At 37.7% G+C, this 14363-nt stretch overlaps 1 protein-coding gene across 9 annotated transcripts in view; it reads left to right on the forward strand.

Annotated features, from left to right (window-relative positions):
• Positions 1 to 14363, forward strand: part of vps13b (vacuolar protein sorting 13 homolog B) — a 197146-nt gene that overhangs the window by 2760 nt on the left and 180023 nt on the right. For all 9 annotated transcript variants that reach the window (XR_013326843.1, XM_077720537.1, XM_077720539.1 and 6 more), the window contains 5 exons: positions 5343 to 5460; positions 8980 to 9147; positions 9250 to 9431; positions 10002 to 10176; positions 13579 to 13850. Coding sequence is in view for 8 of the 9 variants with exons in the window: in XM_077720537.1 (XP_077576663.1) it covers positions 5343 to 5460; positions 8980 to 9147; positions 9250 to 9431; positions 10002 to 10176; positions 13579 to 13850 (915 nt within the window). In the remaining variant the exon portion in view is untranslated. The remainder of the gene's footprint in view (positions 1 to 5342; positions 5461 to 8979; positions 9148 to 9249; positions 9432 to 10001; positions 10177 to 13578; positions 13851 to 14363) is intronic.

Here is a 14363-nt window from a genome sequence, read left to right on the forward strand (position 1 = left end):
TCGAATTGATGCACAGCTTTAAGTCAGTTTAGGGATGTCTCTAAACCAGGGGTCATGAGTTCATCATTTGATTCATCCAAAAATATGGATGACAGGCTAGCTGAATTGTCTCTAGGTATGATTGTGCATGTGACTGGTTGTTTGTCTCACTGTGCCCTGTCATAGGCTGGCCACCAATTCAGGGTTTCGCTAGCCTTCTGGCCAAAGTTGCTTGGGACAGACTCTAAAACCTCTGCAACCCTTGTGAAGATAAACGGAGAATAATAATAATGAATTAATTTATTCCCTTATTAATTTATTTAATACATTTTGGTGCCTTATGGCTGACGTAGTAGGCTGCACTGTCTACCCTGTACATGCCTGTTGTTATTTCTGTTCTCTGTGTGGGTTGTAATCGGAATTATATTTTGTTGTTCTGTCCTTGGGATAGACATTTTCAAAAATGCCTTTTGGGTCTCTTTGCGCTCATTTAAACTGCACTTTTCTCCAAGATATTATTTCAATGAATATATGCATATTGACTGTTTTGTTTGTGTTTGGTGATGAACTCATCTTCTAAATTATTTGGTAGAATATCATATCTCAGGAGAAATACATTCCTCTATACACACCTGTCAAAGTATGAGTCTCCAAAGATAGAACAAGACCAATTCTATTTATGCTTGTAAATCTCCACTTGAAATGGGCAAAAGAGACTTAAGACAATGTGAAACACATAAAAAATAGCCTGTAGGAGTTTGCAATCAGGGAGTAAAAACTAGTTAATCTCTCTCCTGTTACCGTCCGGAAGTCTAGCCTTTGATTCTCCTGCTTTCAGGCAACAAATGGCTCACAAAGATTGCACTATAAATCCATCTGACCATCCATTAAGCTCAACTTTGTCTCCAGGGAATAGGAGTCAGAAGCTGAGAACATTCAGCTTTGAAGCTTCCCCTGTACTTAGAATACAAACCATTGTGATTAAGTATATGCAGACAAAGGCGGAGTGATATATTTGTTTTGTTTTGGTATAAGAGAATTGCCTTCTAGAACAATATCACCAGCACATAACCTTGGATTTAGTATTATTATGATGCTCATAAATCATTAAGTTATTATTTTATTTGGAAAGAGTATAGGTCAGACAAATGTTTTCTGGCATGAGTTTGACAATTAAAAAAAAAAACAATCAATTGTTCTTCACCAGTTTTCTCCATGATTTATGTTGTAACAACTCAAGAGTGACCCATCGCTTTGAGCAAATTGGCACTCCAGACTGATTTAAAGCATGAGAAGATGTGATAGCAAAGCACCGTGTCATTATACTCAAAAACATTGTGCTAAACTATCATTTGAGTCACTTAATTCTGGTATAATACCACTTTGTCTTTGAGTTTTGATGAAGTTTAGAGTTCCTGGTGGGATGATGTTAGTGTTCCTCCTCAGACACAGGAAAGCAACACGGAAAAAATTAAGCCTAGCAGCTTCCTCTATCCATTGAGTCTAGTGGTGATCAATACACCCTGGACAGGATGCTGCCACTGCTCAACTTAATCCTTGCTTTCAGCCCTTCCGGACTAAAGCAATTCCTTACTGGAGCCTGAAATCTGGTGGTTTTAATGATGGGTGAAATCATGTTTGAAGTACTAAAACTAAACAAACTTGGTATTTGATGTTATTGCTGTCTATGCACATCATTGTCTTGAATGAAAGTTAGGAAATGTTTCCAATTTTTCCATGAAGAGTGTGCCAGTGGCTTATGCCATCTTGCTTAGAAAGGGAAAGTCAACTTGACTAGCAATGGGACTCTATTAGAACATTATCTGTTTTAGAATTTGAGCAGTGTCAACACACTATTACATAAATGAATTCCTTTGCAGCGGCCCAGTGACATTGTGGTAAGCCCATCTGCCTCACAGTTCTGATCTTGAGGGTTCAATCCCAGTTGAGTTTTGACCTTTGTGTGGAGTTTGCATGTTTTCCCTGCTTCTATGGGTTTTCTCCATGTACTCTGGAGAAAACATCCTAAAACATTCATTGTAGGCTGGTTAATAACTCTAAATTGCCCCTTGGTATGAATGTGAATGGTTGTCTGTCTCTGTGTCCTGCATTTGGCTGGCCGCCAATTCAGGATGCTCCCCCACCTGGTGCCCATAGTTGTCTGTTTTATTTACCAAGTATATTGTACTATTCTATTTTATAAGTTGTGTTCAAAACAGTTGAGTACTTTAGTTTCAATAGAACCTGGTGTAAGACAGCTATGCAAACATGATGGTTCATCCACCCCGCTTTCATGCTAAATCCCCCAGCAATTTGGCATTGATTTTTATCAACTTGGATGAAAAGCCTTCTCCCATTTCTTTGTATTTGATTTGCTGGATTTAGAACATTGATACTCTCCAAGAACACTTACGACTTTGCCGTGCCTGCTGTCCAGCTGTACCTCACATGTGCAATTAAGTTGTCAAAGTAGCCTCGGCGACTGCTTGTATTGTTCTTGGCGGGCGATATGTTGTTCAAGGGATGCTTACGCCTTTTATTATGTGCCTAAAGCAGTGTATACAATAACGAGTGAAGCGTGACCACCACTGTTGTAAAGATATAAGCTTTTCATTATTTGTATAAATATTTTGAACTTTCAATGATTGAGTTTTCATTTTTGTATTTGATTTGCATGTGAGACTTTATTTGAAATAGAAATCAAGTTGCCCTACAATTTGGAATTTTCCTTTGTAGCATGTGGTTGATTCGAAAAAAATGTAATGTGTGTCTGTGTATGTCATGGGTCTGTATATACTGCTACATGGCTGTATATAACACATTGTAGTAATCAGCATTAGCAATTCTGGACTAAAAGGCCGTCCTCTCATGCAGATTCTAGGCCTGTGGTTAGCTGATGGAGACATTTGACGGACTAAAGACTCGATCTAAATTTTGAATAATTGCCCATTTTCTCTTTTTCTCTTTGAGTCTCCTTCTCTGTCTTCCTTCTACTTTCCTGTACCTTTTCATAATAATTTGTACTTTCTATTCACAAAATAGCCAGGTATTGGTTTGCTTCTTTACACCACATATTACCAGAGGATAATTCATTGATTTGGTAATTTAAGTTCAAGTCACAGGCCTCAATGTTTAAAAAATCTATTGTGCTATTGTAAGCATTCCTGAAGGTACCAGCAAGAGCAATTTTGAATGCTAAATCAATGTCTTTATAGGCATTTAAAAAAAGTTGTATTAATGTCATTATTATTTATTAATTATCATTATTCAGCATAACATTACTCTGAAGCCTCTAAATTGCCTACACTGTAGGTATGAGTGTGGATGGGTATTTGTCAGGCTGTGATTAACAGTTGGGTTTATGCTTTCCTTCACCCGAATTTAGAGCTTCAGTTACCCTAGGAGTGGGCAAATCGGCCCTCAAGGGCCGCTGTGGGTGCTGTTTTTTTTCAATTGATCTAATACTGACAGTTTAAGCAGTGAGGTTTCTGCTGAAACAAGATGTACCTGACTGCAATCCACTGATTGTGCTTCTAAGATACCAGATTGGTTGAAAGGTTTGCTCTTATGGATTGCACCTGCACCCACCGTGGCCTTTTGTGAAATAGTTTGCCCACCCTCGAAGTACGCTAATGTTGGGATCATAGGTATGAAAAATGAATGGATGGTTCATTATCGCTTTAGCTGACAGGGGTGTTTCGTTTGCCAAATATGCTTGAAGAGAAAATTAAATATAAATCTTTAATTGTTGTGTAAGGACTATCAACCTTTGTAAGAGTTTAATTAAAAACCCATTAGTGGAGTTTTTGTTGAGCTCACAATGGGTTTGAAGCAAAGGAACATTTAAAATTATCATTTAATTCAAATGCGATGAGCTCTATTTTGCTCTACCTACATTCCATTGGTTTTGTTGTCAATAGTTTAAGCCCCTCAAAAGGCTCAAGAGAAGTGTAGAAAATGTTGCCACATACTGACATTACATTGCCGACATTACTGAAACAATCAGAGTCCCTTTTTGTGCCAGCTGGAAACCATTTGGTGAGAGTCAGTGACGTTTATGTTAAAGCCAGCGTATATACTGAGCAGTTCAAATACTTCTAGCCATCCATAACCTGATTGAATGAGTTCATCTCGCTGATGATTGGTTGAAGAACTACTAAAAAGGTTGCCTACTACGGTCCTCGAGAGCCGCTATCCGGTCTGTTTTTCATATCTCCTTCCTCTACCACACCTGAATCAAATGATCAACTCATTACCAACCTGTCCAGAAGCGAAAACATCAATGTCGACTGCTAATAATGTCTTACTTCAAGCATACACGCGCAGACAGTCAAGATTGTCAGCATCATACAGTGATATCTATAGAATCTTGAATCTAGTGCATACAAAAGGCACATCGACTGATTGGGTAGTACGGACACTTTTGGGAAAATTTTAGATTTAAGTGCACTATGTGAACAAGTATGTCCCGCGTTGCATTTGTCCGGTTTATAGAGTTGGAAAATATGCAGAGTCGCTCTTCCAAGCTTATCCGCACAGTTCCTCAGTAGTCTGAAGCTGAAGAAAACAGCATATTTTTATTGGTTATGATTCACCAACTACTCACAGGGTAACAAATAGATATGTAGTGGTTACGATCTTCAATACTAAAATGTGACAGACGTGTACAGACAACGTGTGCAGACAGACTGCGTGGACGAGAGGGAGAGAAAGAAACGGGAACAAGATTTGATGGACGCCCTCGTAACATAACAAACTTTAAATTTAACTTTAATGTACTTTTTACTATACATCACATTTATATTATGTATAATATGGACAGTGTTTTTATAGTGTCAATTTATTATTATCTGGACTTTTAAATCCCTCCGTGTGCTATTATTTACCTTAAAATTTCAAAAAATTGTGAGCATGATTTATTTTTTGTTCAACCCTGCTCACCATACTATTTAGTGAATAGTGTGTTTCGAAAAGTGCTGTATACAAGTGTTATTCTTATTTTACGATTTTACTTGTAAAAAAATCCAATCAAGTTGCTTGCATCACTGCCTTGCATTCCCTGGGTGGTGATGTATATAGTGTAAAAACTTGGCTCATCGGTTTATTTGTAGAGCCTATAGTTGGAGTTGCATCTGGTTGAGATTAATGTAGACTTAACTCAAAAACAAGGCGGCATGTTTGCTTTGTAACAGACCAAATGTACATTTTACACGTGCCGCTTTCCATTAAGTGCACATGATGATGAAAAAATTGTCAGAACATTTCATTTATTTTTTTAACAGATTTATTCACTGACTCATTAAAACTGTTTCATCAGCCCTTATCTTCTCACTTACCTATTTCTGTTTGTTGTTTTTCAACAGGAAGACCACGAAAGTGGTTCAAGCTCAACCAGTCGCAGTGTCTCAGAGAGTTCCAAGGCTACAGGCAAGCCCCGCAGACTTCAGCACGCTGCCCCTTGTGACCCAGACTTGCCCCCAGGTGAATTATGGCCGAGAGGCCAGTAAAGCTACCTTACTTCCATCCTTTTTGAGTGAGGGCCAAAGAAGGCTGTGTGGGAGAAAAGCGACCCAGATTGAAGAGATATTGAAACCTGTTTACACAATCAAAGTTTTTTGTGGGCCTCCAAGTATGTTGGGAATACTTTTGTGTTCAAATTATAACATGGAACAATGACTTCAAAAGATTGACACATTGAGCACTTTTAGCAGAACAAAGACTGGATTTCATGCAATAACACATTTTCACCAAACCACACAACTAAAGCAATGCATTAAGACATTATTTAAGTCGGTCATATTCAAAGTGTAGAGAATGGAGATACATATGAGTCATCACTTAAGGTATGTATGCAAATTTTTTCCATATAAAAAAGGAGAATATGAATTTTGTCAAATTTATGTTGCTCTAGAACAGGGGTGTCAAACTCGGGTTGGTTCGCGGGCCGCATTAACAAAAGTTATCCCAATTTTAGGGCCCCGGTGAATGAGTGGTCAACGCGTTGGCCTCCCACGGGTCTGTGCAGGTTTTTCTCCCGGTATTCCAATTTCCTCTCGCATTCCAAAAACATGCATGGTAGGCTGGTTGGACACTCTAAATTGGCCTTAAAAACCCCATGAATTGTGTAAATGAGAAGTACTGTGATCGTTGACCACTTCGCAGCTTCAAAATTTGCGGCTTCAGTACATAGCAGATTTTACATTCAGTATAAAAAAGAAAATAATGGAAAAGGATCTTCAGCTTAGGTCACAGTGTAAGACCCAAGTTATCCGAACCTCAGCGTTCATGAATATAGTATGAACTTACATTCTGCCTAGCTGGTTGTATCTGGGGAGGATCCATTTCCATGCCTGATGTCATGAGATAATATCTCTCCAGCTGTTAAAGCAAGGTGCCTCACCTCAGGTTCTCTCCTTGGTCCTGCATTTAGCTAAACTTTGAGGTAGGAGTGAGGGAGCGAAAGAAAATCCCACCACACTTTTCCTGCAAGACATGAACCAACTACTACCGATAGAGTCTCTGTGGTCAAATGTTAGGTCATTTGTCAAAAATTCCCGTGTGTACTGGCATTTACCTCGAAATATGAAGCTTTCATTACGCGTGCAAGTACTGCATGTCACGATAAGCATTCCGTCCATTTCTTGTGCAGTAAATAAATATGTGGGTGTTAATTTTCACATCCGCGATGTATTGCTACATCTGCGTGCTCTCGTCAGGCATAAGTGTTTAAACTTGACCCATTGATTGAATATGAGAGAACAGTTCTTTTAACAGATGCAATACGCAATCTTCTTGGTTAAAAGGGTACACTTCCGATGTGAAAACTTGCTGGTTTACAGCATTTGTAAACAATGCAAAACTCATTGCGATATTATGGACGGATATACGAAAAACACGGCATGTATCTGAGGAAAAAGTCACCAAATCTACTTCTTCCACTGAGTGTAAAGCTCACAGTTAGTGGTTAACCTCTGCTGAATTTATGTGACCACTTTCATGTTGACTAATCTATGTTGACTACTACTTATTTATGCTGACTACTTATTTATATATTACTTATGTTTTGGTTATTTATTTATTATTACCGTATTTTCACGACTATATTTTCACGACTATATTTTCACGACTATATTTTCACGACTATATTTTCACGACTATTCGGCACATCGTATTTTTAGCCGCAATAGTCGTCAATAACGAGTGCTATTTCTGTATTCTACGCAGCCAGGTATATATATATATATATATATATATATATATATATATATATATATATATATATATATATATATATATATATATATATATATATATATATATATATATATATATATATATATATATATATATATATTCATTATTCTGTATTATTATTGTTATTTGATGATTGATTATTTGTCTTGATTGTTATTTTTGCACTTAGTGGCAAAGCTTTAAATCTCAATATACTTCTGTGTAATGACAATAAAAGCATTCAATTCAATTCTATACTATAAGTGTGTCAAGAATTATGCATGCATGAGTTTGTGATTATGTGCATGATTGGAGGAGATTGAGATTTGCCTAGTCTGCAGTGCAAACACACTCTTGAGATAAATCCATAGTCCAGTGCTACTACTGTCGTGGTACTGGGGCCTCTCAAAAGAGACTAAACACAGCAGCTGTTCCGGCATTATGGGAAAATGCCACTTAAGGATACTAAATATCACACACTTGAGCTTTTTGCATGTGCAGCTTACTTCTGTACAAGACATAGTATGGCACTAAGCATTTTTGGTTTTGACAAATAAGTTTTGCCCTTGTAGAAACAAGATTGGATAATAAATGAGTGAATGAAATCTGTCTCTAAAATACAAACCAAATGATTGATTCCTTCAAATTAACTTAGCAGTTTCATTTTAGAGGAACCCAGATCCCTTCAAAGCTACAAGATCCAGTCAGAATGTTAACGAGTCAAAGTAAAAAATGTAATCAATTTATATCAATTTGTGTAGAACTGTATTGATTGCCTGACACACCATAACCATATTAACAAAGTATAACCATTGCATTGCCTCACCCTGTCACTGCTCATGTTTTTACTCGTGACTTGTGACTCTAATGAACATTTTTGAATGCTGTATATTTTTGGCTTTCGGGAAGCTTCTGGCAATTTTAACTTTTTACAGAAGGTCACAGAGTGTTATTTCATAAAGAGACTTTTTGTGAGGTAAGAATATGTACAAGTGAAACATGAGTGAAAAACTTCCCAGCACTGGACAAATTAGATCCAGAAAGGGAAATAATTTTGCCGGTTTTATGTCCAGGTTGCTGATGCAACAGAGGCTTTCTGACTTAGGCTCAGAACCACAGCCTCACTCATACATTCTGCAGAAGCCAGAAAACATAAACTTTGGCATACGCATGCATGCCAAGCTAGGCACCTATGTGACACACACATTCGATGTGGACCTCGTCTTACGTCACCCTCCCCTCTTCACTTTAAGTGGGCAGTCAGTAAACTCAATAATATTATCATGTCTAATTTGGCACAGCAGAACACCTTGCTAATACTTTTTAATGACTGCTACTTCATTATTCGCTCTCCGACTCCTTGGAGTCTTCGTTAAAATACAGGAAGCTAAACATTCAGTGTTGAAAATAAAGTGCAAAACTTAAGATGTTTGTACAGTATGTTTTACTATGCTGTTACTGTGGTAAACAGCACACTGGATAAAAAATGGCGGCGTTTTTACGATAGTTTGGACGATTTTTCCTTCAGGAATTTGAGCTACTTTTCAAGTTGGTTAGTGTTCTAATGTTGTTGGCAATTATTGGATCCGCAAGTATAATTGAACATCCAATTAACTTAACCTCTCCTCGAGCGTTAGACATTTACTTTTGGTTGCCTTCTGATTTTAACACAATTCCAAGATATACTCATTGTATTTTCAAAACTAGACTGGATATTTACTGTTTTGGCAAAAAACGTTCTCAGTTCCCTGCTTGTTTTTATTTCAGGTTACGTGCAGAGCCTGATAAGACGAGTGGTGAATAATGTGAATGTTCTGGTGAACAACCTGATATTGAAGTATGTTGAGGATGACATTGTGTTGTCAGTTAACATTACTTCAGCAGAGTGCTACACTGTGGACGATGTGTGGGAAAGGGCCTTCATGGACGTCACTGGTAAGAAAGGCGATTCACTTTCCTTAGAAAACACAAGTTTTGAAATTTGAATGAATGAGAGGATTTTGATTAGTCTGAGATGTAACTTGTTTCTTTCTACAGCTCCCGAACTAGTTCTCCGTAAAGTGATCAACTTTTCTGATTGCACTGTATGCTTGGACAAACGAAATGCCAGTGGCAAGATTGAGTTCTACCAAGACCCACTGCTGTATAAATGCTCTTTTCGGACACGTCTTCATTTTACTTATGACAACATCAATTCTAAGATCCCCTCTGTCATCAAAGTAAGTAGAAAAATAGTACCACCAATAGAGCTACCACAAATGCCAAAATTTATTTTACCTCCATTTATGGTGTATGTTCTGTTCCAGTGATCTACAGCACTTTTTTGCATCACTTATATTGCTGGCATCATTCTGGATTCATGCCTTATATATTTTGACAGTCTGGCATAGCACTACATGAATATTAAAAAGATATTTAAAAAACTCATGATTATACCAATTTCTGAGGGTATTTATTATAATAAAAAACCTGGTTTGCACATCTAGTGTTCCATGTGAAATGCAAAATAGTAGTTAGTAGTTATTTTTCAGATGGTAGTGGCACCATGTCTAATTTTATTTGAAATATTTTCACACACTTTCATGTAGTCTACCATACTACACTAGGTGTCATGGTGTTGATAAAGATATTCATCTTATTCTAATTGCAGTCGCACGGTTTGGAGACAATAGGATTAGAATTGTGTCAACGTCATAATATTCATTGTGATCTTGATTGCTTACTAAGTGGCTGGACTTCATCATGACTAATTGTGACTGAAACTTGACAAATTATTTCTTTCTCCTCAGCTCCAAACCATGGTAGACAGCCTAAAGCTGTCAATTACAGATCAGCAACTTCCCTTGTTCATCCGCATTCTACAACTGATTATTGCACTTTATTATGGGGAAATAGGAGGACACAAAGAACCAGAGCGAGAAGAGAGCAGTTCACATGTCAGAGAAGCTTTGACAAATTTACCCAGTGAGTAAGATATTGTTTTGGTACACTTCATGTTAATCTGATATATTTTAAATGTTATGTTTTGTGACTGCCTTTTTTAATGCTGTCAAAATGAACTTAATGATGAATTGTTGCATCTTAATGTCAGAACAAAGGCAGGTCTTGATTTATAAATTATTTTATTTTAGTTTTTAGTTTGACGTGAATTAAAAACATCTTGCAATCTTTCACCAAACGTAAAATACTGGACACATAAGTACTGCAACACATTATACACTTTATAATTGTATCCTATAATGGTATATTTCAGTCCCCTAAACCAAATATAGTCACCATCCCTGTGAGCTGAATTGTCACAAGTGGTGATATAAGAAAATACTTTTATTCCGTTGTGAAAGTCTTTCCAACCTTCTGCAAAAACACCAAAAAATGGATATTGGATTGGAAAAAATGTTTAATTTCTTCTAATTCCATTTATTAACGAAGTAACACATACGCGTGGGGTGCTTGTATCTCGACGCATCACTGTACATTAAAGAAAAGTATATTTTCTCTGAAATATTTAAAACTCTAAATGGAGTCCTATCGAATGTTCTCAAGACATGTCGTTGTTGTATATTAAGTTACCAGGATGTTTTAGATGTGTGTAAAAATACTTTTCCCTCAAGATCGTCCTATAAAATATTTTCCAGGTTCAAGAAGAATTTGGCCAGGTTATGAATAATACACTTTTGTATTCAGTATTATTTGGAGTTGTGGATTCTTCGTTTTGCGTTGTTGCCTTTGAGTATGATAATTAAATATGCAGGACATTGTGAATGACGACTAATCGATATGGAGAACTCATAGGGGAGTTGCCAGAGTTAAAACTTGATTAAGTGTCAGTTTGTCAGTCCACCGTTCCCTTGCATAAACATGGAGGGACATCTGCTGGTCTTAGAGGGCACAGCCTTTCTTTCATTTGTCCTCTTAGGTCTGTCTCAATGTCATTCAGCTGGTCGCCCACTTGCATAGCCACTTGTTATTTAAGCTGAGGAACCATGTGACAGGTGTTAAATGCTGCCCCAGGAGCCCTACTTTGGTCATTGATATGCTTATGATTGTACTTATTTTAGATTCAGCCTCTAGAGCTTAGGCTGAACTAATGTGGGAATTTCTGCTCATTTTATTGCTAAAGATGCAGTAAATCAGCCCCATATCTTGCTGGGAATTTTTTCCACTCACTTCTTTGGATTAATACTTCAAAGTCTGCTTAAAGAGCTGGGTTTTGATCATTTTATATGCAATTGCCCTTTTATTCTGATTGTCTCATAATTAAACAGTAGAGTTGGTCAGTTTGTGACATGAAGCAGAACAGCTTAACATGTTGAGGTGACACCTCAAAGGCTACCACAGAGTGGGAAAATAGACCCAATTGGTTGGGAACACTTAAGAGAGAAGGAGATAATAACCTATGACATTAGACTTTTCAACTGCCAGTTCACACAGTGAACATTTTAATTAAAATATATCATAATTTCACCCCCTTAGCCCCCAGGATTCTTGAGTAGTGACTTCGTGGACAGTATTGTTTTCCCGCAAAGGACATGACGCTTCATGGAATGGGATTACACATTCTTGTGTATTGACATCAGTCCTCCTTCTCCATCTTTATGGAAATGGATATGAGTTGAAAGGGCAGTGTTAGAGAATAATGATCCATTGTTGTGTAGGAAGTTTAAACTTGTCACTGGGATATTGCATTTAACAAAAACTATTTATATGTTAAAGCTGCTTGCTTTATCCTTCCAGGTTCGCTGAGATGATTCATCATATTGGTTTTGTGAATGAGAGTTGCCAATAGTTTTTTTTATACATACTACGTTCTTGTTTTTTTTTAGTCTCATGTCTTTGATATTCCCATTTGCATTGCACGTAATTTCTTATCTTATGGCACACCACACTCCAAATTGCCCCTAGTTATGGGTGTGTATGGGTGTATGTGTGTATTGTTGTCCATCTCCTTGTGCCCCTCGATCGGCCGACCACCGACTCAGGGTGTCCCCTGCCTCTGGCCCGGAGACAACTGGGATTGGCTCCAGCAACCCCCGCGACCCTAATTTGGATAAAGCGGTTCAGAAAAGGAGATGAGATGAGATGGCTCGCTCAACATTTTGGGTTGCCGACCCCTGGGTTAGACATAATAGTTTATAAATGCATAACAAGAGTTTACAGGTTCTCATATGGCTTTATGCCGGCACCTGTATCTTCTCATACTAAGTAAGTCTGACTGCTTTTTAAATTTCAGAGCAAAACCTTTAAAAACATGTCACACTGCGGAACTGAGGAAAAACACTCTAAACTGTATTTTAAATGATGCTAATACGTTGGCTGAAATTCCAAAAAGATTTTCCAATCTTTTTGGCAATGTAGTTTTTTGTTGTCTATTTTTAAGGTCTCATAAATCAGTATAGAACAATCCACATTTAAATGCTCCATATCACATTTGTTTTATCTTTGTAACAGACATGAATACAATTATTAGTGCTGAATTCTCTGCACTATAAGGCACAACTTAAAGAATTTTTCACAAAAGCCAGCAGTGCCTTAGGTAATCTGATGAGGCTCATATATGGATCAATATTGGTTAATCATTGTATGAAATTCCCTTCAGCACAGCTCCATCTAGTTGATGTATAACACAACTCTGTCCACTACTACTACTACCACAACTACTACCACAGAGTTGGCCAACTCTGGTCCTCGAGAGCCTCTATCCGGTCTGTTTTGCATACCTCCATCCTCTACCCCTCCAGAATCAAATTATCATCTCATCAGTAAGCTGTCCAGAAGCTTGATACCGATCCCGATTATTTTATTGAGGTGTTTTGTTGGAGGGCGATATGCAAAACAGACCAGATAGCGGCTCTCGAGGACCACCCTGGCACTACCACCACTACCTCTGCCTACAACCACAACAACTACCACTACCATCACCACCACCACTACGTCTGTTACATTTTATAATCTTGTTCACATTATAGAGGAAGCTAAATTTAAGATAGGCCTTTGATTCATGGTGTGCTTTATAATACAATGCCCAATTTTATGGAAAATACGGTGAATGAAAACGTGACTTAAAAGCAATACTGCTGCTAGTTCCAATGCCTTCATTCATGTTTTTTCTCTTTTGATGGTCCAAAATCATGGAGATGCTTTATGATATTTTTTTTCCTGGCAATACCTAACACACTTTTTATATTGATATATATTTTTTCACTATGGCATTTGCTATGCACAATTTTGGTGCACAAATTTGGTATTTCCTTACTAATTTTATGAGATAAAGTAAAGTGTTGCATCGCCCACTTAGTTGTCTGCATACCACTCATAAGTGTAATTTTTATGTGCTGTTGTTGTTATGTATCTATATTGTTGTTTTAGGAATGGATATTGACATAGAGAACCAAGGTCCAAGCCAGTACTCCAATCAAGACTTCTACATGGAATCAAGCCTTTCTTCAGACGATAACCAGGGCTGGGTTTCTTGGGCCTGGTCCTTTGTTCCAGCCATTGTGAGCTCTGAGGAGGATGAGGATGGTCTCTACCAGCAAAGTGAGGCAGACGGTGTACCAAACAACCCCCAACATCACACACCCAAAGATCCTATTGTTTCAATAGCCTTCTACTGCACCAAGGCTTCTGTTACATTTAAGGTAAATTACTGTATCTGTTTTCAACCTGGCAATATACATGTAGTTTTGTGAATGTTGATTAAATGTTACCCCGTTGATATTGTATCTTCTCCAAAAAAATCAAGTCAATATGAAATTGACCAGATTATTTCAGTGTGAACTGCGGTCTTGCAATTTTATTGTGTTTACCAGTAGTGTAGGTAATTTTTTATGTGTGCGTGTTCATGTGCATCGAGAAGCTTTTCTCTGGTAAAACACTCATGCATACCCAATTTAAGCAGTCTGCAGCATTTGGTCTTAGCACTGACTGGCTACTTTTGCAACCTTTACAGCATGTCTGTCTATATTAGTAATTTAAACTAATACTGCACCAAAAAAATATCCTAATGCACTTTTTTCCCCCCATTCATTTGTCACACCGCTTATCCCAACAACGGTCCTTGGGGTTGCAGCCAACCTCTGGTTGCAGGTGGGGTAGACCCAGAATTGATTGCCAGCCAATCGCAGGGCACAATGAAAATGGACAGCAAGTCA

Source organism: Stigmatopora nigra, chromosome 7 (assembly GCF_051989575.1).
Source record: "Stigmatopora nigra isolate UIUO_SnigA chromosome 7, RoL_Snig_1.1, whole genome shotgun sequence".
NCBI classification, from domain to species: domain Eukaryota; kingdom Metazoa; phylum Chordata; class Actinopteri; order Syngnathiformes; family Syngnathidae; genus Stigmatopora; species Stigmatopora nigra.